This window comes from Moschus berezovskii, chromosome 26, assembly GCF_049115385.1.
Source record: "Moschus berezovskii isolate FMDL1 chromosome 26, NW_MosBer_1.0, whole genome shotgun sequence".
In the NCBI taxonomy this organism is placed as follows: domain Eukaryota; kingdom Metazoa; phylum Chordata; class Mammalia; order Artiodactyla; family Moschidae; genus Moschus; species Moschus berezovskii.
The window spans coordinates 8751470-8774527 of record NC_142485.1 but is presented as its reverse complement, the minus strand read 5'-3'; the positions used below and the strand labels follow the sequence as shown (position 1 = coordinate 8774527).

General features: G+C 53.2%; 1 protein-coding gene across 6 annotated transcripts in view; it reads right to left on the bottom strand.

Annotated features, from left to right (window-relative positions):
* ANK1 (ankyrin 1) overlaps positions 1 to 23058 on the bottom strand; it is a 107785-nt gene extending 84727 nt beyond the window's left edge. For 3 of the 6 annotated variants that reach the window (XR_016036506.1, XM_055416647.2, XM_055416649.2), the window contains exons 1-2: positions 22719 to 23051; positions 15908 to 16009 (exon numbers count right to left, since the gene is read on the bottom strand). Coding sequence is in view for 5 of the 6 variants with exons in the window: in XM_055416647.2 (XP_055272622.2) it covers positions 15908 to 16009; positions 22719 to 22757 (141 nt within the window). In the remaining variant the exon portion in view is untranslated. Of the gene's footprint in view, positions 1 to 15907; positions 16010 to 22718 lie in introns of all 6 variants that reach the window. The other 3 variants (XM_055416650.2, XM_088832709.1, XM_055416648.2) reach the window with 3 other exon arrangements.

Genomic DNA, 23058 nt, shown 5'->3' with positions numbered 1-23058 from the left:
AGAGCTTCTCTTCTGTCCTGGGCCAGCTTCAGTCTCAGGTAGGCTTTGCTCTTGGACCTCAAAGGTGGAGGTTTGTTTTTTTTTTCATCATTTCCCCCCTTTCTCTGTAGCAGCAAATTTGCCTTGTTTCTATACTTGGTGTTGAGTGACAGTTCCTTGCTCTTCCTCCCCTAGCAGAAGCAGACCTCTGCTTTTTCTTGGTACAAGACAGTTACTGGCACCTTTCCCACCCTCCCTAGGGGTACAGAGGTTGTGCCCCCCCCCGCTTTCCTGCAGGGGTCTCTGCCTGTGTCCTGGGGCTGGAAGGTCTCCCACCCTCACCAAAAGCAGAGGCAGTGTGACTCTACTTCTCCCCTTGAGACAGGATTTCTGCCTGTGGTCCAAAGGGGAGAGGCTCTATTTTTGCTTCACATAAAGCAAGAGTCTGGAACGCAGGCAAGGCTTTGTCTGTGGTCCCCTCCACCCCGATCCCACAGTCACAGGCAACAACCGATCTCCTGTGGTGAGCTCTCTGCTCGCCAGGGACGCTCTCTGATCGGATTTACTCCGGTATTTCTCGGGAGCACCTCATGGAGGCCTGAGGTTCCAGACACACTGCAGCCACGCTGGCCTGTTAGCCAGGAATCTGTTAAGACTTCGGCTTTATGGCAACTGCTTTTCTCTCCTGCATCTACCAAAACTGAAACAGTGGTCTCTCCTAGGAGGGCTTGTCCCTTTTGAGAATTCAGCCAACCTTGCTGCCTTGCGATCTCAGCCTTCTGATGGGCTTAGGGGAAACTGTAATTCTTCAGAGTATCCAGGCGCTTTTTTGCTGTTAGGGTGGGAGCAATGTTCTTCGAAGCTTTCTACATCCTAGAAACTCTATCCTGAGTCTCCGAGGCCACCTGGCCGCCATATGATCTTGTCCCACGTGGTCTTAAGACGGCAGACAACCATTTTAGGATCTTTCTGGCAAAAAGATTCATGCCAAGCACACACACCTGGAGTTTTTCATCTGCCTTTGCTCTTTTTTTTTCAGGTAAAATGTCAATTTAGTAGGTTCTTCTGAGCAGCAATCTGTCTGATGGGAGGGAGAGGAGATCTCAGCCAGGCTGTGTTTCTTTTAACATTTTTAAGAAGAAAGGGGAAAAAAAATCATTCAGTCTGAATGATTTAATTTGCAGTATTTTCTTGTACCAACTGTGAAAAATTCCACTGGCAAAACAGACAATTCTAGACATTTGTTCTCAGTAAATGATCCCTCTGTTTCATGTCTCTGCCCCAATTACGCTAATTGATTTCTCAATGTACAAATACAGTAGATGTGTCACAGGAAATTCAAACTCTCTTTCTGTCCAGAGTAGAGAACTGTTCCAAATGGAGAGGCCATGGTGTCTGGAGACCCTTTGCCTCTTTGGAAACTCCAGGAACACCTCCAAGGCTGATGCTGGCGTGCTTGTGTGGACATGCTCTGTTCCACGCCTTTTTGCACACTTGGTGATTATTTCACCAGCACACACAGCCAGTCCTGCCCCCATGGGCACAGTTTCTGGCTGTGTCCTAAGGACCTCGTGCCCACCTGCCCCTCCCACCCCACTGCCCCCCAAAACTCATGATTCTAGCCCCTACCCCTTTTCTTTGAGCTAAGCAATGTCTGCTCCTGTAGCAACTGGGAAGCATGGCCTTTTTATTCATAAACACCTACTACCCTACTATTGATGGGGCTTATCAGATTAATTGGCTGCCCTACTGCCAGAGGCAATGGAGCCCTGGGCAGGGGAAGCTTTGATGGGGAAGGAAAGGAGTGGTGTCCTGGAAGAACAAGCCAGAGTAGTGGCAGAGAAAGCCAAGAAGCCAAGGACCCCAGAGGGGAACAAGAAGAAGCCCGGGAGGGGCTTCTAGGTAACTGGCCTTCAGGTGGTCAGCAAAGAGTGAGAGCCTCCCCCCTAAAGGACAAGGACATGCACACGGAGGACCATACACCTAGTTCTTATGTGTTATACCCTACTTTCCCATCAGTCTGCATCCTCTATTCGCTTGTTATATCTGTCCAGAGAAGGTAAGTATTCTTCTCTATGTTACAGAAGCTTAATTCCCCGAATAACAACCTGCTGATGCATTTGTGACCTCGGGCTTTGCTCTATTATTCGTTCTTATTCATGGAGCAAGATCACTGACGTTATATATCTGCAGGTCTGCAGCCCTGAAACAGAGCAGGAAATAAGAATCTGAACAGGGTGCTGGAGAGAAACAAAAAGGTTGAAATGGTGACCATCCCTCCTCTGAATCCTGAAATTGATGGGAAATAGAGAAAGGGTCAGGGAAAAAGGAGAGGCAGAGACCACGGAAACCAGAGGCCAAGGAGACGATCAGCAACCCGAGGTGATGGGGGAGGAGAGATGAGGCGACTGTTACGCTGGGCTCACGAGATAAGGGCTTAAACTAAGCTGCTGACAAAGAGATGACTACAGCAATGTAAATCTTAGGGCCTCTCCTCAAATTGTCTGCATTAAGTTTTCAGCCCAAACGGAAACAAAATCGAAAGGAAACAGGGATGTTCCCATCTTCCCTTTTCTTCCTCTTCCCTTCCCTCACCCTCCAGCCGGAAGATGCTGGCATCTGAGGATGCAGGATGGTGAACCAGAGCGGTGCCCTGCAGAGGCATCTGAGAGGGAGGCGGGGGGCTGCTCTGGAGTGCTTGGGAGGTGGGTACATAGAGCAAATAAAAATGTGTTTTGAAGGTGTTGCAAATCAGTGGAGTCAGGCTTCCCACTGTCTGAAGAAATTTAAATCCTGGAAAGGCTAGGAAGAGCCCTGATGTCTTGGATTAAGATCAGAAGTATTGGCCTGATCTCATGGGTTTTTAAAAACACACACACACAGAGATGTGGAAGTCGTCATAGATGTGTGCACCCACATGAAAGCAGTACCAGTGGGCATACTGAGTGACCAGATTTTGGTGTCTACACAGCAGGCTCCACTCAAAGGAAACAGAGGCCTTGGAAAAGTGACTGATTCAGGACTGGGGCAGGGAAAGTACAAAATGACACTGGGATAACTTGCACCATTAAGTAAAGAAATCAGAGCATGATGCAGACATGTCAGAGAACACAGAAGCCAGCTTATTGGAAAGCCCGCTAGTGGCCTGATTCAGATTTGAACATCACAAGTATCAGAAACTACAACCCACCAAATGAACCCATGAGTCTGAACAGGTATAAATAAATAACGAGAAAATGAATCAATAAGAAAGAAGGGAAAGCTTATCCTTCAGTGGAATATCAGCTAATAAACATAGAAGGAATGATGAAGATGGAGAAGCAGTCCTTGGAACCAGCACAGCGGAAACCGATGCAGGCAGAAGCTAGCTGTGTTTGCCAAGAATGGTGGCTGGAAGTCTGACGAGAAGCAGGATATTGGCAATACATGGGAATATTCCTCCCCAAGAAAATACTGAGCAACCACAAAGGGAAAAATCAATGATTTTACAGTAGAAAACTTGGCAGACACCAATATCAAGGTTGACATCCTTGGATATGGAAAGAGAGCTTGATTTCTACGGGATCCTGCCAAGAATGCATGGCCTCAGCCTGGTCACCAGGAAACGTCTGCAGACACAATTGGGGTTCGAAGTGCAGAATGGAAGACAGTCAGGAAGATGAGACGGGCCAAGACTTAGGAAGCATTCCAGATCGAAGGAGACCAATCAGATGTGACGAGTGAGCCCGAAGTGTACTCCTGGCGAGATCCTGTATTATGCGGGAAAGTGTCCTGACTTCCATACGGATGTTTAGCAGTGGTGGGGAATGACACCATCTCTGTACATCTTACACATCGACAGACAGGAAAGGTCAGAGGATCTGGGTGATGCAGGATTCTTTGTACTATTCACGGAACTTTTCTATAGGTGCGAAAGTTTAAATTTTTAAAAAACAAAGCCAGGGGCTGGGTACGAGGGAGCCACGGGGTAAGGATAGTAGAGGCTGTCGGAGAAGCTGAGGCAGAGCTGGGGGTGACTCTGGGAGCTAGCTATGGTGGGAGAGGATGGGCAGCCCACTGGGGTTCCTGCACATCTAGGACCAGAGACAGTGTGGGAGGCTGAGCACACACATCCCTGAGTTCCGCAGGCCCAAGAGGTGAGGCCTTTACCAGAGTCGAGAGACCATTCTAGGCTGGAAAACCCAGAGAGCAGCCTAAGCCCTGTGTGGGAACCAGCTGATGGGAGGGCAGGCCCGCCACCCGCAGCCTCCTCCTGACCCGGATATCATGTGACCGCTTGGTGGGAAAGGTCTGCTAAAAATACATGATCCTGGATCTAACGCATCGGAAGCCAGAAAGAGCCGACGTGATGGCTGTCACCCTGGCGGGAAATCACCCTTCGTCTCCTTTGCCAGCCTGTCTCTGGTCCAGGACGGGGGAAGGGAGGAGAAGCTCAGAAACAGGGAGGAAGGCGCAGGGCCAGCTCTGAGCATGCCCCTCCTCTGCTCTATCACAACCGGAGTTTATCTCCTGACCCAGGTACTGTTTATGATTCTGGGTTTACTGGATATTCACAAGGCGGGAAACACCCGAATGCTTTTCATTATCTTAAGAAGAAAAAGAAAAGAAACCCACACGTCTTTGGGAGCTCTGGGAGCAGATGCTTCAACCTGGTCCCTTGGCCGCTCTTTGCTGGACACACCTGGGCAGCCTCCCAGCTCAGCTGCCAGGCAGCTGCAGGGGCTGGAGGCCCCTAGGGACACACAGAAAAGTGTGAGCTCAGGGCAATGAGACAGTGGAACTCTGACAGCAGCTCGGCCGCTAAGAATACCTCCTATGGACTGGAAAGAGTGTCCACGTCCGAGATCTCAGCCTTCCTTTAAAAGGATAAAAAGAGCCAGCCCCTCAGAAGCAGAGCATTTGGGTTTAGGGGAAGGACATCAGACACCGAACAAAGGCCTCTCAGCTGCCCTCCTAACATCTAGACACGTCACTTCACCTCTGGGGTCTCTGTCTGTGAGTCTTAAAAATGGCAGGCCTGCTTTATTTTTTTTTATTTTTAAAATATTTATTTATTTGGCTGCAACAGGTCTCGGTTGTGGCATGCAGGATCTAGTTCCCTGACCAGGGATTGAACCCAGGCTCCCTGCGTTGGGAGCGTGGAGTCTTAGCCACTGGACCACCAGGGAAGTCCCAACCTGCTTCCTCTTAATTCCACAATTCCAAAATCAAACAGTTGTATGCACTCTCAGAAGACAATCAAGAGATATGTTTCTGCATGCAGAGATGCAGAGAAAGATACAAGACTGATGCCAAACTGCTCTCCGTGATCTGGGGGAAGTGGGGGCAGAAGGGGAGACTTACAGAAGACCGACTTTCTGTATTTCTATAAAGGGTGACTTTTTCAGCAACCACCCTGTATCCATCTGCTGTTAAAAATCACAAAACAATGAAACCTAGGAAGATGGTTCTCACAAATGCCAAAAACGTGCCTATTAGAGAATTCACAGTCGAGTGTCAACGATGCCAGGACAAATTCACATGCCTGGTCTATTCTACTGGGAAAGAAAACGAACTGTGTTTACATTTCCTCTGTTGGCCAGGGAGGTAAATCTTCCAAGGCCCAGATCCCATGTCATTCTCCCCTGTGACTTCCCTTATCCCTCTCTCATCTCCCCCTCTACACCGTATTCCCACCTCCCAAAGTTAGTCGCTCTCCTGACCATATCCCCAGGGCACTTGATGACTCTACCTTATCACTGCGTCTATCAGCTCTCCCGTCTGTCCCCAAGTAGGACTGTCTTCAGAGTCCCGCTTCTCCCTGTACCTCTGGTCCCAGTCTGGGGCCTGGGCACTCACTGTGTGCTCCCCAGGCACTGGCGGAACTGAACTCACACGCATGCAACCCGACACGCACACAGAGCTATCTTTCTTTTCAGTCTCTCGAAATGAAGATGGCACATCTGCTCTTCACATTATAAACTCAGAGCAGTCAAACCCTTGAGTGGACTTTGGAAGGTGTGCTTTCCTTGTGATGCATTCCAGATCATTCCTGATGATGCTATCAACCTTTCTAGTCTCTAGGATCCCGGAGATGTCAAGGGGGCATCTTTATTTGCTCGAAGCGGTCTGTTGAATCTTCCTTCACCAGGAGGGAAGGAAAATGAAAATAAAGCCAGCACAAGCAAGGCCGCCCAGAGAATGGGAAGGCCTGCTGCACAGTCAGCCCGTCCTCGGAGTTCGGTGTTGGGAGACCCCGGCTCCAGCCCAGGAAGACCTCTCTGCCGACTTTACTAATCGAGCACCTGCTCTATCATCCACCCCACAAGGGTGATGCAGGCCTTGAAAGTGGACATGCCTGGAGGGGCCTGAGAAAGCAGAGACACTGCAGAACTGAAACCTGCGATTCTAAAACACCAGGGGTCACTCTGACCCCCGTCAAGCAATCAACTTCCTTTCAAACGCTAAATTAGTCACCGCAATTAACAACATCAAATAGCTCATTTCTGCTGCAATGCAGAAGTAATTTACCTATTTAAAATACCTCAGGAGAAGGAGGTTTTCAGGTTCTGTCTTTTTCACAAACGTCTTTTTCTGGTGGAAACTGGAGCTCCAGGAGAGTCCCTGGAACTGGACGCGGGGGTATCTGGCACTCCCCTCATTCACCAGCACTCCCCTCCTCCCCAGGACCACCCCTCTCGCATTTAGGGGCTGCAACTACACATCCCTCCCCTCTCCTCATCACTCATCCAGAGCTGCACACTTCCAGAAGGCTTGTGTGTGTGCGCTCAGTCGCTTCAGGTGTGTCCAACTCTGCGACCCCATGGACTGTAGCCTGCCAGGCTCCTCTTGTCCGTGGGATTCTCCAGGCAAGAATACTGGAGTGGAGTATGCCCTCCTCCAGGGGATCTTCCTGATGCAGGGATAGAACCCAGGTCTCCTGCATTGCAAGTGGAGTCTTTACCCATGAGTCACCTGGGAAGCCCACCAGAAGGCTTAATGTGTTACCCTGAAATTACATGGAGAGGCTTTCTGCGTGAGTTTGGGGGTGGGGTACAGGTAGAATTAGGGGAGGATGTAGATGAACACAATCTTTATGCGGATCAGCAGTTCCTAAGCAAAAGATGATGCCAGAGGGGAATTCCCCAGGGGTTCAGAGGTTAAGACTCTGTACGTCCACTGCAGGGGGAGTGGGTTCAATTCCTGGTCGGGGAACTAAGATCTCATGTGCCACACAGTGCAGCCAGAAAAAACCAAAAAGATGAATCCAGAGAAGAGTAACAGGCTGCGTATCGACCTTGACCCAGACGCACCCTCCTAGCCTGACTGCCCCCATCCTGCCCTCTTACATTTCATTCCCCAACCTCACTCCCTGCCCGCTGCCCACGCCCTTCATTGCCCCTGCCTCTGCAGCAACCGCTCCTCCTCGCTACAATTCCCCGTGCCCAGTCTCCCTGGCAGACTCCCACTCTTTCTGCCGAGGCTTTCTCTGACTCACTGGCATCCCAGCCACCACCCCCAGACTGGGAGCCACGGGGGAGTCGACGCCAGGACTCCCTCCCAGTGGCCAGCACGTGGCTTAGCCGAGCAGCTTAAGAAGTGTGCGGAGTGAATGAATGAAAACAGCCTCTGTGTTCCCTCTGGAAGCTACTAAATGTGTAAGCTTCTATTTCCAAGCTGGGCTTCTTTACCAGCTTTCGAGTTCTTTGAGAGCAGGGCATGGATGAATTAAGTGTCTACCAACCTGCTGGGGCATTGTAAGCACTCGGTTTACGTTTGTAGAACTAGTATATGCAGAGTGGGTAAAGAACAAGGTCCTACTGTATGCACAGGGAACTCTATTCAGTACCCTGCGGTGAACCATAATGGAAAAGCACATGAAAAAGAATTTATGTGCATAACCAAGTCGCTTTGCTGTAGGGCAGGAAAGAACACAGCATTGTAAATCAACTACACTTCAATAAAATAAATTCTTAAAAAAGAAAAAAACTAAACAGAAAAAAATTTTAAATACATCCGAAATTTTTAGAATAAATGAATGAGCAGAGAAACTTCAGTTGGTCTTTGCCAACCCATCTCTCCAAATCCAAAGTCATAAAGCTCAGAAGACATTCAGAAGTAACCTGTGAACCTCAGCTTTCCGAGCTACAAAATTGAGAGTTGAATGCCCTGCTCTCCTCTAAGCTCTAAGACTGTAATTTGGAAAGGTAGCAATTATCACAATCACCAGAGCCCAACAAATCCTGATCAGAAGACTTGGCATTTGGCTGCTGCAGAAGAGATGATTCCGTGGCTCTTGTTCAGGTGTTCCACGTATCTGAAATGCTGAAAACCCTTCACCTTAGAGATAAACGAGTATCCAGCCGTGGTGGCCTGTGTGTGGAAGGCACACGTGGAAATTTAGGGAACATCGATGGAACTTGGATGGTTTTACACGCTCTCGTGGGCGGTGTTGGAAATTGTTTATGTTTTTGTGATTGCTCAGATGGTCGAGCTTCTGGCTTCGGCAGCAAATATTGCCACATATCTGACGCATGTGGCTGGTGCCAAAACCGCCATCCTGCAAGAGTCATTATCCTGAGAGTGACTATTTCATTATGCTCTTAAAAGCGGCAGTGCTTACATTTGCAACGATGTGGATGGACCTAGAGATGATCACGCTGAAGGAAGCAAGCCAGACAGAGAAAGACAAACACCATATGATATCACTTATATGTGAAATAAAAAGAAAAGACTACAAATGAACTCACAAAACAGAAATAGATTCATAGACATAGAAAACAAACTCATGGTTACCAAAGGAGAAGGGAAGGAGGGAGAGATTAAAATACACACACCATCATACACAGGGGCTTCCCCGGTGGCTCAGGGGTAAAGGATCCACCTGCTGATGCAAGGAGACTCAAGGGACATGGGTTCAATCCCTGGGTTGGGAAGATCCCCTGGAGTCAGAAATGGCAACCCACGCCTATGTTCTTGTCTGGAGAATGCCATGGACAGAGGAGCCTGGCGGGCTACAGTCCATGGGGTCACAAAGAGTCGGACACGACTGAGTGATTGAGCATGCAAGCACACTACCACATACAAAAGAGATAACCACCAAGGACCCACTGTATAGCCCAGGGAGCTATAGTCAATACCTTGTAACAGCCTATAATGGAAGCGAATATAAGGAAAGAATTATATATACATACATATATATATATATATATATATATATATAACTGAACCACTTTGCTGAATCCCTGAAATGAACATACCATTGTAACTACATTTCAATAAAAATGTACACATAAATAAATTTTTAAGACAAAGAATAGTGGCAGTGCATAGGTGGAGTCCCTTCATGGTCTAGGCACCAAACACATAAGCTTTCACCTTTCGTGGTGACAGCAGCCTGTACAGCTCGGGACTGAAATTATGAGCACCCACTCTGTGCCCCGCAGAATCCCTGGCAAGGAGCGCTGAAGAGAACAAAGTCCTTGCCCATCGGGGCGTCTCCACCACAGCAGGGAAGACAGAGTAAGAAGAGAAACAGAGCCCCGCAGTAGTGGGTCGGGCAGCTGTAAGGACCACGGAGAAGGATGACAGGCTGGGGGTGGAAGTGACTGGGATGCTCCAGGGGACGCCCTCCTAACTCTCTGCCTTGGGCCAGCACTGCAGACATGCAACTTGCTCCAAGGGTCTCAAGGAACTCTACTCCTATCAAGATGGCCAGGCTTGGTCAGCATCCGAAGAACAGAGGCAAAACCTAAAACAGTGAGGCTTTTCGTCCCTGGAGTTAGAGCAGGCTGTTCCTGGTCAGAGCCCTGGGCAGACCTGGCAATTCCAGGAGTTTGGGAGAACAGGGGACTTTTGACTTGGTCTCCTCTCATTCTCTTCATTGGGCTGATGGCGAAGTGCATACAGTCAATCATTTCATCCCAGAAAAGTATTATTTCACCTTGCTATGGCCGCCATAATAAAATATTTTAATTTGATACTGCAATCCAGCACCCATTCTGGAAACTGGACATAGGAAGCTGACGTTCAGTCAGTTCAGTTCAGTTCAGTCGCTCAGTCGTGTCCGACTCTTTGCGACCCCATGAATCACAGCACGCCAGGCCTCCCTGTCCATCACCAACACCCGGAGTTCACTCAAACTCATGTCCATCGAGTCGGTGATGCCATCCAGCCATCTCATCCGCTGCCGTCCCCTTCTCCTCCTGCCTGCAATCCCTCCCAGCATCAGAGTCTTTTCCAGTGAGTCAACTCGTCACATGAGGTGGCCAAAGTATACGATGTGCCTAATTATGCGGCCATTTATTCCGCTCAGTATTGACCACGTGACATGTCGTGTGCCAGGTGCTGTGGGCAGAGGCAGCCGTGGACTTCGCCCCCAGACACCCAGCGTCTACTGGGACAGATAAGACACGGCCACTCTGGGCAGCTGGACACTCTGAGCTGTGAGAGATACAGAGTGACCACGGGGGACAAAGCTTCAGGCCCTGGGATCCACGGGGTCTTCGTGGTGGCCTCTGAGTTGAGACACAGCCCAACCAGTCCAGTGCCATGTGGTAGCCCCAGTGATGAGAATGACATGGTCCTGGGCTGAGTGAGGGTCCCCAGGCCCCACATCCCAAGTGTCTTAGCCAAGGCGATGACCCTGTGACCCTGGGGAGGCAAGTCCCTGGGCTTTACCCTCTGTGCTGTCTACCCTTTATTCAAAGCCCCCTCGGGGTTCTGCCTGGCCCCTGCCCTCACACCCCACCATCTCCCTGCTTCCACTTCTGTGTCCCAAGACGATCCTGCACATGGCAGCCAGGGTGACCTCTTAAATATTAAGTCAGACGGAGCACCTTCCGAAGACTTTCCATCACCCTTGGAGTGAAGTCCAGGTCCTCGTGGTGACCCGACAGCCCGTCAAGATTCAGCCCCAGCAATGTCTCCCACCTCCACGCTCATGCCTCCCTTCCGTCTCTCCACTGCAGCCACCCTACTCCTGCTCTTCCACAAACAAACCAACCCCAAGCTGCCGCAGGCCCTTTGCACATCCTCCCGTCTTCCAAGACTGCTCACCTCCGGAGACCACATGGTTCTCCCTTACTTCTTTTCAAATCACCCCCTGAGAGAGGCCTGCCTTAACCACCCTCGAGATTAGACCCCTCACCCCCTCTCCTCCACGGGACGTCTCACTAGCAGACATTAGACATTAGATATCTGGTCTGTTATTGCCTGTCTTCTTCACCAGCTGTAACTGTCACGAGAGCACAGATGTTGTCCCTTTGGACTATCTCGCTCAGCGCCCAATACTTGGCACAAAGAAGGTGCTCAATCAACACAGGTGCACTGACCGCCACACGCGCGGATTAATGCTGGGGGGTTGGATCTGACACACCTCTCCATCTTCTTCTCATCAGCCAACGGCCAGAACTTCGCTTCCTCGAGTGCTGAACGGTTTCCAAATATCTGTCTTTGGGTTGGACCTCTTATCTGGGTTCCAGGCTCAGATATCCAGATTCCTCACAGACTCTGTAAGAGGATCCCCACTCTTTTCTCGTCTCTTCACCCCGATTCCACACACCAGCTCCTAGTTCTTGGGTCAGTGAGCAGAGGTCACTCCCACCTGCCCCCCGGCACAAGCCAGACATCTGAGGGCCCCTTCTGAAGTCTCCTCCCCCTTCCCCCACACCTGTCCAACTCATCCATCCCCACGGCCACGACCCTTTCCTGGGCCACTGACACGTCCCTCCCAGACCACTGCTGTCGTCTGAAAACTGGCTCTCCTGTATCCGCCCGTGGGCCCTGCCACCCACCGTGTCCACAGTGGGCACCCACCGCCCCTGCTCCTGTGCTTGAATCTGTGGTCGCTCCCCTCGGCTCTCAGGGTAAAGATCGGCGCCCCTCACTGGGTCTACAAGCCGGGTGGATGCTCTACTAGGACACGTGCAGGCGGTTGTGTAGGCGGTCAAAGGCTGAAACGCCTCCATCCCTCTCGGTCCGTCCCCCACCCCTGCTGCTCTGGCTGCTCCGGCCCCGCCCCGGATCCCCTCCTCCCTCTGCAACCAGAGGCTTCACGTGCAGCGGAGCAGGAAACACGTGGGCGCACACATGGCCACACGCATGACGCACACACGCGGCTCGGGCCCTGGGGCACCTGACCCAGTTGTGGGCCGCTATGACCGTCACCCCTGCCTCTCGCGTCCAGCCCCGAGGTCACCTCCCCTGCCTCATCTGGCTCCCGCCTGCAGGCACTCTGCCACCCTCCCCTCTAAACTCCCGGGGCTCTTCTCTGATTCTGGAATGTTCTTCCCTCCCTCCTCTCAGTAACCCTGGCTCACCCCTTAGCTCCGTGACTCATCCTCCAGGAGTCATCTCTGACCTCCTGCCCTACCCCGAGTCTCTCTTGCAGGCTCTCCTAACTCCCTGTGACTTTCCTCCTGGGCTCTTAGCATAGCTTGTCTGCAGATCTGTTTGCGTGATTACTCGATTCACAGCTCTCACAATCAGTAGACGATAGGTCAGAGTGGATGAGGAGGATGGCTTTTGTTTTTTAACTATTAAATCCCCAAAGCCCAGCTCTACGCTTGAGGAGGTATCCAGGAAAACATGCATGACGTGGGTTTGAAGCTTAAAAAACGCTTGGATGAATGAAAGAAGTATTTACGTAGAGATCCTGGCAGGGGCACGTGGAGCTGTGTGTCCTTGTGTGTGGATTTGTTCTTTTCTACAACTGTAATCATGGTGATAAAAGTCAGTAGAAAAATATCTATGCACCAAGGAAGCTGCCCTGAATGTTCACATGTCTCTTATAGAAGCCTCTTTCCACACTACTTAGTGTAATTATTTCCGATTATGGCAAACGACTCTCGCTCTTTCCACGAAACGTCCTCAGAAAGTATGTTACTTATGTAAGGATCGGCGTTTGTCCTATCACTGTGATTGCAGTCCATCGGCTCAAAGGTTCCGGCAGAAGCAAATTCTCAAGCTGTGACCCCAGGACAAGAGCCTGTGTTTTTCAATCTTCTCAGAACCGTGAACGTGTGCTCTAAAGAGAAGGCGCTCTCATCCCCTAAGGAGGACGGGTCTGTGCACGTCACAGAGCCAGGGCGCTGTCCCAGGGGTGCGCCAAGGCGAGCTGAGCTTTAGGTTCTGACCCACCTCGCGCCGGTCCCCGGTGGCCTGTCATCCTCTCCGCCTGTATCTCCACTTGCAGCAAAAGCCCGATCACCCTGTAACACGGGAAGGAGGCTCCCATGACACTGCCGGTCCCGCGGCGGCTCTGCAGCAGGCTCAGAGCAAAAGACGGAGGACCAGCAGAGCCCAGATCTGGGCGGGTGCAGCGGAGAAGGAGTCGCGGGACTAAGCCAACAGGAGGGCTTTGCGCGCTGGGGAGCCCTTCCTTTGACCACCAGCCCCCCTTCCTCGCCGGCAGCAGTTAGCAGTCTCCTCTGGCACTAAGCCTATCGGAGACGGCGCCCATAGCGTGCAAATGTGGCCTGGGCGCTGGCCGAGCCCGCGATGGACCGAGGAGGGGCCCTGTGGAGCGGCGGCCCAGGGACAGGCCGGGCTCGCGGGGCCACACCGCAGCAGCCCCGTCAGGAGACAGCCCTGCCCGTGTGCTCAGAACCTGCCTGGGGCTCAGGGCTCAGGACCATGCGGTTGCCCCCGATCCTGTTAAGCGGCTCCTTGGAGAGCAGGCCTCTTAACCCTTGGAGGGCCCCTGGGGGGACTGGTGCTTCTCACAGGGAGCTGCCATGCGAAGGGACGCTCAGCTGCGTTTCTGGGCCTGAACGAAGGAAGCTGGGAATTGGCCTCCTGGCCCCCCAGGAGTGTGTCTGCAGGTGCCCCCACCTGGAGGGGGCGGGGATACCACTACAGTTCACACAGCCCCTCTCCTGAGCCCTCGGACACCAGAACCCTCTGGTAGCCCCCAGACTTTGCTCCTCTGTCCCTTCCCACAAAAGAAATGGGGCCAGAGTGTCCATTTCCCCAAAAGCAACCTTTTGCGCTATCAATTCAGTTCAGTCGCTCAGTCGTGTCCGACTCTTTGTGACCCCATGAACTGCAGGCTCCCCTGTCCATCACCAACTCCTAGAGTTTACTCAAACCCATGTCCATTGAGTTGGTGATGCCATCCAACCATCTCATCCTCTGTCATCCCCGTCTCCTCCTGCCTTCATTCTTTCCCAGCATCAGGGTCTTTTCAAATGAGTCAGCTCTTCGCATCAGGTGGCCAAAGTATTACAGTTTCAGCTTCAACATCAGTCCATTCAATGAATATTCAGGACTGATTTTCTTTAGGATGAACTGGTTGGATCTCCTTGCAGTCCAAGGGACTCTCAAGAGTCTTCTCCAACACCACAGTTCAAAAGCATCAATTCTTCTGAGCGCAGCTTTCTTCACAGTCCAATGCTCACATCCATACATGACTACTGGAAGAATCATAGCTTTGACTAGATGGACCTTTGTTGGCAAAGCAATGTCTCTGCTTTTTAATATGCTGTCTGGAACCGCCCAGAATGCCTCACGTCTGGGATGTTTGGGGGGAGGCATGATAGAAGCGGGGGCTTGCTTCTCCCCATCCAGTCTGCACCCCAAGTCCATCCACATGCTTGTCTCCCCTCTGGAGTCCACTGCCACGGCTGCTGCTCCAGATCACCCTCCTACCTCTGTTTCCTATCCCACACTCCCCACCCCATTGTCTCTGTGCTTCCACGTATGGATTTAGACCACAGAAGCCCAACTGGATCCAAAAGGAATCTTGGCACGTGGTCCCGTGCACTTTATGTGGAGTAGGGGGCAGGGAGGCGAGGCTGAGGGGCCCGGGCCGCCAGTGGAAAACTTAAGCTGCATCCTGGGTGTTTCTTCTGCTGGTTTGTGAAAGTCACCCAGTCCAGCACCACACAGACAGACCTGGGGGAGCCCATGCTTGGTGAAATAAGCCGGTCCGCAAAGACAAACACTGCGTGAGTTCACTGCTAGGCAATTCCCAGAGACAGACAGGAGGATGCTGGTCAGCGGGGGCTGGGGAATTAGTTTTCTGGGTGCTGAGGTTCAGTTTTGCCAGATGAAAAATGAACTGGGGATGGCTAGTGGTGATAGCCATGGATGTAACTCAGGCCACTGAACTGTATACTTACAAATGCTTGAGACGGTCAATTCTACATGAGGTGCTTCTCACCACAATCAAAAACAGTTTTTTAACGGTTAGGATGGCTTTTTATGAAGCCGGAATGGGTCAATTTCTGCTCAATTAGAAACGGAATTGGCCAAGTAGCTGAACAACCCAACTGACTGGCAAAAACAGACAAACGAAACCAAAGGCGTGGGATCCACAGCCCTGGCCACACCCTGCCCTCGCTTCCCCAGGGCGCGTGCTCCTCTCGGTTCAGGCGGCGCCTCCAGCCTCGGGCCCCACACCTGCCCCTCTGTCCCCAGTCCGTCCCGCGCACCTTCAGTCTCCTCCCCACACAGAGCCCCGCCACTCAGCACCAGAAGCGTCAGAGAACCCTTTCAGCCGCCCTGATTCTCAGCCTCCGGCAACACCACACAGGAAATCCCCAGCACCACCCCCTTCTCAGCGGCAAACCCACAAAGGCCGCTGGAGGACAAAGGAGATGAACGTCGCCACCGACACAGCATCCTTCAAAGTCCTTCCGCCCCATCCCCGCGCTTCAAAGCCCACAAAGTCCACAACCGCAGCGGGCACCAGCGGGCACTTCTGAGGAGAGAGGCCGTGGGGGGTGGACAGGGCACAGCCCATGCTGTTGGGGCACCAGCCCTTCCCTGTGGGGCCCTGGGCCATCACAGGCCGGCATGCGCCCAGGGCAGGGCCTTCAGTGACAGGGAGCCCCGGGGGGTGTTTGAGGCCATGGGGAAAAAGGTTAATAGAGGCAGAGCCTTCAGGAAACGGCTCCAGGCAAGAGCCACTCTTCAGAGACCACATACCCGTCTGCCTCTCACTTACCTGGTTGCAGGTGTTAATGTCTACCCCATTCCGCAGGTGATCCAAAGCTTTGTCCAAGTTACCTGATCTGGCTGCCCTCAGAAAGCTGGTAGCAGCATCGGCCTGTGAGGACAGAGAGCAGCTGTGAGTGGGTCTGTGTGCTCAGGGGCTCATGGGCCGCTCGAGCCCAGGGCTGCGAACAGAACCGAGGGCCCGACGGCAGCCACTACCCCCTCCCGTTAAGTGCCCACCATGGTCCCCAGGCGTGCACGGATCTGGAGCCTCCCAGGACGAACAGCTCTTGGCCTGAGGGTGGGGCAGCCTTCAGAGCACAGCCTCCCTTCCTTCTGGAGTATTTATAAGCAAGCGATTTCGGCGGGGACCCAGGAGGGGCCACTTCTAGAGGGTTCCGTTCCACCCAGGAGACATCTCAGCAGGCCTGGCGTCTCCCTGCCTCGGGGCCTCCGCGGACTCCACCTTCCCACTCAGGAGCCCGGCCCCCATCACCCGGCCCCACCCACTGAGACAAGGCAGTGGCGTCACGGGAACCAAACACAAGCACTTTGGGGCTGTTTTGCGGGTTTTGTTTTCCTGTAAACAGCACACAGCACTTACTACATGCCGAGAGCCATTACCGGCACTTGACTATAATATGCATTTACACGGGGTGGGGGGTCGGCAGAGAGATGCATTTAGCCATTAAAGACATTCCCAGGAGGTAAGTACTCCTGCCATCCCCATTTCACAGACGCGGGAACTGAGGCCCAGAGAGCCCAAGTGACTTGTGCAGGGCCACAGAGTGGGGACGAGCACAGCAACAGTCTGGCCCTGCCCCCTTGACCTGGCAGGTGCCCCTCGCCAGTAAACAAGAGTAAAGCCCTTAGGGTCCATAGGCTGAGGCTCAGCCCCCACAGACGCAAGCAGGCCCTGCCCGGGACGCCAGCTTGTGTTAGGGATGAATGACAGCCAGAAAGGGAGAGGGGGTGAGAGAGCGGGAAAGGAGGTGGCATCAAGTCTAGCGTGGCAGATAAGTGCTGGGGCCTCCGAGTAGCTCCCCTACATCTAGGGGGTCCTACGGTCCGCAGGTACCTCCACGCCTGTGTTCTTATCTCTAAGGGGAGGGCAAGGCTTGTCCCATACCCTGGCTGTGAAACTGAATGGAAATATTACAGATTATAATGATTATAATGATTACATCAGCGTGAGTGCTGAGCACAGGGCTTGCACGTGGTGGGCACTCGGGGTGAGTTTATCAGGTGAGGGCTGTCACATGACAGGCCACGCGTGGAATGTTTAGGTTTGGTGGGGGGGGTTGTGCTGTTCCTCCAGAAGATCCATCCTGGGGTGCTCTGTCTCCCTGTTTCATGCTCCCCTCATCCGAGAACATGCTATCGTGGACTGAAGGGTGGTGCCCAAGATATGTCTGTACCCCAAACACTGGAACCCCAGCATGTGTCCTCTTTGGAAAGTGTCTTTGCAGATGTAATGATGTTATGGGTCTTGAGATGAGCGCCCTCGACACCCTGTGAGCTTTTGTGCTAAGTCACTTCATTCGTGTCCTACTCTTTGCCACCTCTAGTCCTACTCTTTACAGGCTTCTCTGTCCATGGGATTCCCCAGGCAAGAATACTGGAGTGGGTTACCATTTCCTCCTCCAGGGGATCTTCCTGACCCAAGGATTGAACCTACATTTCTTGGGTCTCCTGCATTGGCAAGCAAGTTCTTTACCACCAGCGCCACCTGGGAAGCCAGCCCTAAATCCAATGATAAGTGTCCTTATAAAAGACAGAAGAACACGCACACGCGCGCGCGCGCGCGCACACACACACACGCACACAAGATGAGGCAGAGATTGGAGTGATGCGGCCACAAGCCAAGGAAGCTGGCAACCAGCAGGAGCTGGAAGCACAGAATCTCTGCTGGCACCTCCAGAGGGAGCTCAGCCCTGACCACACCTTGAGTTCAGACCTCTGGCCTCCAGACTGTGAGAGAAGCTTCTTTTGTTTTAAGCCACCAAGTTTGCAACAGTTTGTTAGAGCAGATGATGGTCCCTAACCATGGAAGATTCAAACTCCACGGTCAACAACTGCAATGTCCTGCAATTAAACCAGAGCGGGGCTGCACACCTTTGCCAGTAAAACAGCTAATCCAAGGCAAAAAAAGGGTCTCCAGCCTTACAGACCTTCACCCCCGAGGGCTTCCCCCAGCTATCTCAGCCCTCCAGTCCTGCTGCAAGACTCCTGGTTGATACTTCTCCACTCAACCTCACTGTTTTTCCTAAAATCCTGATGTCCTGCCAGTCCTCCCCAACTCCAGGCCCGCGAGGGTCCCGGTACATAAGCTCAAAGCCAAGCCGTGAGTTTGCTGGTTCAAGACATACATGCATCTCACGCACCCAGCACAACAGGAGGAGGCGGGTTCCTCTCCCGTCCTCCCCCCATCCCCTGCCCCGGCATTCTCATCCTCTGTCTTCCGACAGGCCCACGCTCTGACGTGCTCTTGTTTGTTAAACCCAGGCTTGCCTTTCTTCACGGTCCACTCAGGCCCTGCGTCCTCTGTGATGATAACCTTGGATGCTCAGTCTTTACCATCATTAAATCTAGGAACAAGAGCTTGATTTCTTAATGAATTGAAAATGCATTTTCAATACACTTTCCTCTTTTATGCAAGTCTTGTTTTCCAAGGGCCAATTATTTGCTTCTTGGGTCAGGGACCAAATCTTCTATCTCTTTTGAATCCCTCAAAGCATGAATCGTCTGCTAGGCCAAGACGTCCCTTGACCTAAAACACAGGGCATCTAGTGTCCCCAGGCTTCTTGGCAAGGCATCTGTAAAGGAGGAAGTATTTCAGAAATGAGGACCAATCCACAGGTTCCCTATGAGCTGGATTCCCAGAGAAATCAGGCTCAAGGTTTAGTCCCTCCAAAAATGTCTGTGCCTGCTGGTTCAGAAGGCCTGTGTGGACTCAGCTGTCTAGAAAAATGCAGTATACTACTCCCCGAAAATAAGAGTATTAGAAACACATCTCCCACCTGCCCAAACTATCTTCTGCAGCATAACCAGAGCATTAGGGATGAAAACTAAGCGTGGTGGGTAAAACAGATGCAACACCAGCTAACAACACTGTCACTATTCAAAACGGTGAATCTAGGCAGCAAAGGCGAATATTTACACCAGACAGACAAGCAGATAAACAGAGGGCAGGGGAGGCCCGAACTAGACTAGGCTGAGGAAGGCTGAATCCTTTCTGTTGTTTATATAAGTGAACCGCGAAATTACAATACTTAACACCAATCACTGGGCAAGTATTGGGCTGGCCCAAAAGTTTGAGTTTTTCTGCAAGCTGTCAAGGAAAAATCTGAATGAACATTTTGGCCAATTCAATATATTACCAATATTCCATCTTTTAATCCTGATCACAAACTGCACTGTTGAGATTGGTGTAATGATGACGTCCATTTTAGAGGTTGGGGGAGGTGAACAGTTTGCCCAGGTTCTGCATTAGTTAATACTCGGGGATTCAGGCCACGACTCCCTGAACCAGCCAACACCTTCCTACTGCCTTTGATCCTGAGGTGCGTTCTCCGCAATTTCAAACCTGAGGGTGACCAGAAAGCCCGGACAGATGTAGGCGCTGGGAGGGGCCCATGCCTTTTCCAGTTAAGCAGTGAACCCACAGCAGAGAAAGGGACCTGGCAGGTCTCTCTACTCTGACCCTGGCCACTGCACTGAGGCCAAGACAGGCCTCTAGAAAGGAATCATCTAGTTTCAGTCCTTCCCTTCTCTGATGATAAAACTGTTGGCAAAAAGGAAGTGACTGGCTAAGGTCACCTAGATAATTAAAATGTGAAGTTCAGTTGCTAAGGTTTTTTCATGTCCTCTCTGGTCTTCTCTGGGCCTAGGGTAGTCAGGACCCAAGCAGGATCCCGGGGGTACCTTACAGGTGGATTGCAGGTAATAATGGTGTCATTTCACTGGGTACCCCCTCGGTTAATCCTATGAGTATTTCCTGAAGTCCTGTTGCAAGTCCAGGATCCTGCTAGGGCAAAGATGGAGAGAGTAGAAATTCTGCATGTAGGTCCTCGCCCTCAAGAGTTGAAGTGCAACGTGACAGAGTTAGAAAGTGACCCACTCAACAAACACGCAGTGGGCACCTCCTGGGTGCCAGGGACTATCTCAGTTGCAGAGCAAATGACCCACTTTGGAGTATGAGACCACCTCTTGCCAGCTCATTCTGCCAAGCCACTAATTCAATTACCTCCAACTCAATGACCTGTCCTGGGAGCCGCTTCCTGGTGCATCTAGGAACAGTCTATAATCCAATAGGGTGGAAGGTCAAAAGAATCCAATAGGCTCCATTTTAGACTGGTTACATGAGTAAACACCAACTAGAAAATCAACAGTGACAAATATGCACCCAACTGTCTTAGCGGTCGGACAGACTGGAGCAGAGTCCCTGGCCCTTCCTGAGTGCCCTGTAGGATAGCCTCTGAGTGGAGAGATCAGAGGGGCTAAAGAAGGCTGTTCCCTGCATCCAGAAAAGTCAATCCATAATGCTCCTAACCTCTGCATCACCCCCGAGAGCTGTCACCCCTCTGATCACCCCACCAAGCCTGCCTGCTTGCACCTCTGCTCCATTTTCATCTTGAGCTTTATTGAAATCTAATTTTTCTCATGAGAAAACCGCCAGCACTGAGGCAAGGAGGGGACACACACATCTCACGGTGTCCCCAGCCCCATCCCTACAGGTCAGCTCTTGTGATGTCCCTGAACTTCCTTCCATGACAACAGAAGTTACCCTTATAGAGCCCTTCCTCTGTTAAGCCGTCTCCACCAACAGATTCATTGGCTTCCCCCACTAATTTCTGGAGGCAGGTGCTTTTCCTTGTTTCCTCCTCACTGAGGAGCTAAACGAGTTCCAGGGAGGTTAAGCACTTTGTCCAAGGTCACACAGCGAATCCTGGCCGGGTCAGGATGTGAATCTAACCAGTGCTTCCTCACTGCCCACATGCTCCTGCCCAGAGGTTCCTCTCTGGCTCAGCTCTGGCTGGGTGCGGGGAGCCTTCTGCCCTCTCTCAGAGACTGTGCCTACTTCAGCCCTCCTCTCTGGAGGAAGGAAGTAGAGGGGAAGAAAAGGACCAGGATTCCTCCGAGGAGTCAAGTTCCCATCAGGACTGCTCTTCGGAAAAGGGAGGTGAGCCCTTGGTTACCTGAGACACCCGGACTATTATTAAACTTGCGCTTCCTGAGTGGGGCCATACGAATATAGCAATAGATAGTAGCCCAGGGGGCTCCAGTGTCTCCAGGAGGGAGAGCCAGAAGCCAGCTGCCAAATGTCAGCAAGCCCAGTGTCCGGGGGTTGTGGGGGGGCGTTGGAGAGGGGAGATTACATCTGGAGGTGGGGGAGGCTCCCCAAGACCAGAGCCCAACACCAGAGCGAAGCTGAGGTTTAGACCAGGTGGTGGGGAGAACCCATGGCCTCCGCAGGCTTTGCCTGGAGCTTGAGATGACCTGAGTTTTCCCAGGACGAATCATGACTTTTTCAAGGTCTTTCAGTGCAAAATTCTCATCTAAAACGATGACTGGAAACTGAGCTCTTATCAGTTTCTGCAAACAGCGGGAAGAGGGGATCTCCTTCCCAAAGGGTCCTGTCTGGGCAAAAGGCAGTTTCTTGGCCAGAGTCAGGGTCAGATCTCCCAGTCCAGGCTCTGGACCCTGTTCTAGGGGGCTGCAGCTCTACCAGGAGACCAAGTACAGCAGGGCCTGCGCGTGGGTCTAGCCCTCCAGTTCTGAGCGCGCTCCGGATTCAGCGCTCCTGGCGGTCCAGGTGGGCCTCCAAAAGGAAGGCGCAGCGCCCGCGGGCGCACAGCTGCCTGGCCCCTGCCTCAAGCCCACCGACTGCAGAGAAGCAGCCGTGAACCCCTGCGGCCCCAGGGTGCGTTTTCATTAGGTTCCTTTCCTTTTTCTCTCTGGAAAGTTGGACTGTTAAACGGGTCACTGACGAAACCAGGTGCGCAAGCTGGAGACCCCAGGGTCCTTTTCGAAGTTATCCACCCCGGTGCGAGGCATGGGGAAAATCAGCCTGCCCCTTCCTGCGCTCCTCTGGCAGCGGGCTCGGAGGCTGGGCGATGCCGGACGGGAGAAGAGCCACCTGCGGACCCTGACGGTGGGCAGCGCTGGGGGGGAGCCCCGCTCTGCCACTTGATGCTGTGCCTCGGACAAGTTCTCAATCTCAACGTTCCCACTGCTAAAATGGGGACAGCACACAGCTCTCCGGGGGGCGGGGGGTGAGGATGACAAAGGACAGGCGGCCCGGGCTCCCTCTCCCCCCATTCATTTCCCGCTGCTTCTGGACGTCCAGGCGCTCGCGTTCCTGAGGTCTAAGGGTCAGGCGCGCCGCAGGCTCGAGAGGTGGCCCTTCTCCAGCCAAGGCCAAGCCCAGGGCATCCCGGCGGGTCCGAGGGGGTTCCCACGAGGGGCGGCCGGGTGCCCCCAACCCCCGACCCCGTCGCCCAACCGCAGCCGGCCGGGCGGGATTCTCCTCCGGGCAGCTCCGCGCGCCAGCCCGTGCGCCCCGCTTTGCCCGCCCGCCGGGCACGCGTCCGGCACCAGCCCCTCCGCGGCGGCGGCCTCCGGGTCAGAGGAATTTTCCTCCGGTTCCGGCTGGAAGCCTCGGCGCCCGCGGGCGTGAGGCAGCAGAAGGGCGGCCGGCGCGAGGCCCGGCCCGCGTCTGCTCCCAAGCCCCGAAAGTTGGCGCCCGGCGAGCCCGCGGCTGGGGGCGCGGCGGCGGCGGCGGCGGGGACCCCGCGCGGGCGCGGCGGCCAGGCACTCACCGCGGCGTCCGGAGCCGACCTGCCCTGTCGCGCTGCCATCGTCCGGCGCCCGCGCGGAAACCCGAGCCCGCGCGCGGCTCCCCTCCCCCGTTATCTGCTCGGCGGCGCGCGGAGCGCCAGCAAGTTCCCCGGCATCCGGCTAAAAATACCGGCGCCGGCCGCTCGGCCGGCCCGGCGGGGCTCCGGCCCCGGCCCGCCCGCCGGCCCCTAGAGGGGTCTCTTCACTGTGTCCCGCATCCTCGCGGCTGCGGGGCAAGCTCACGCGAAGCGGGCTCCGGAGACGCGGCGCCTGCGGCCGAGCCCCGCGGCGCGGGCGCGGGGAGGCTGCGGCGGGCGCGCT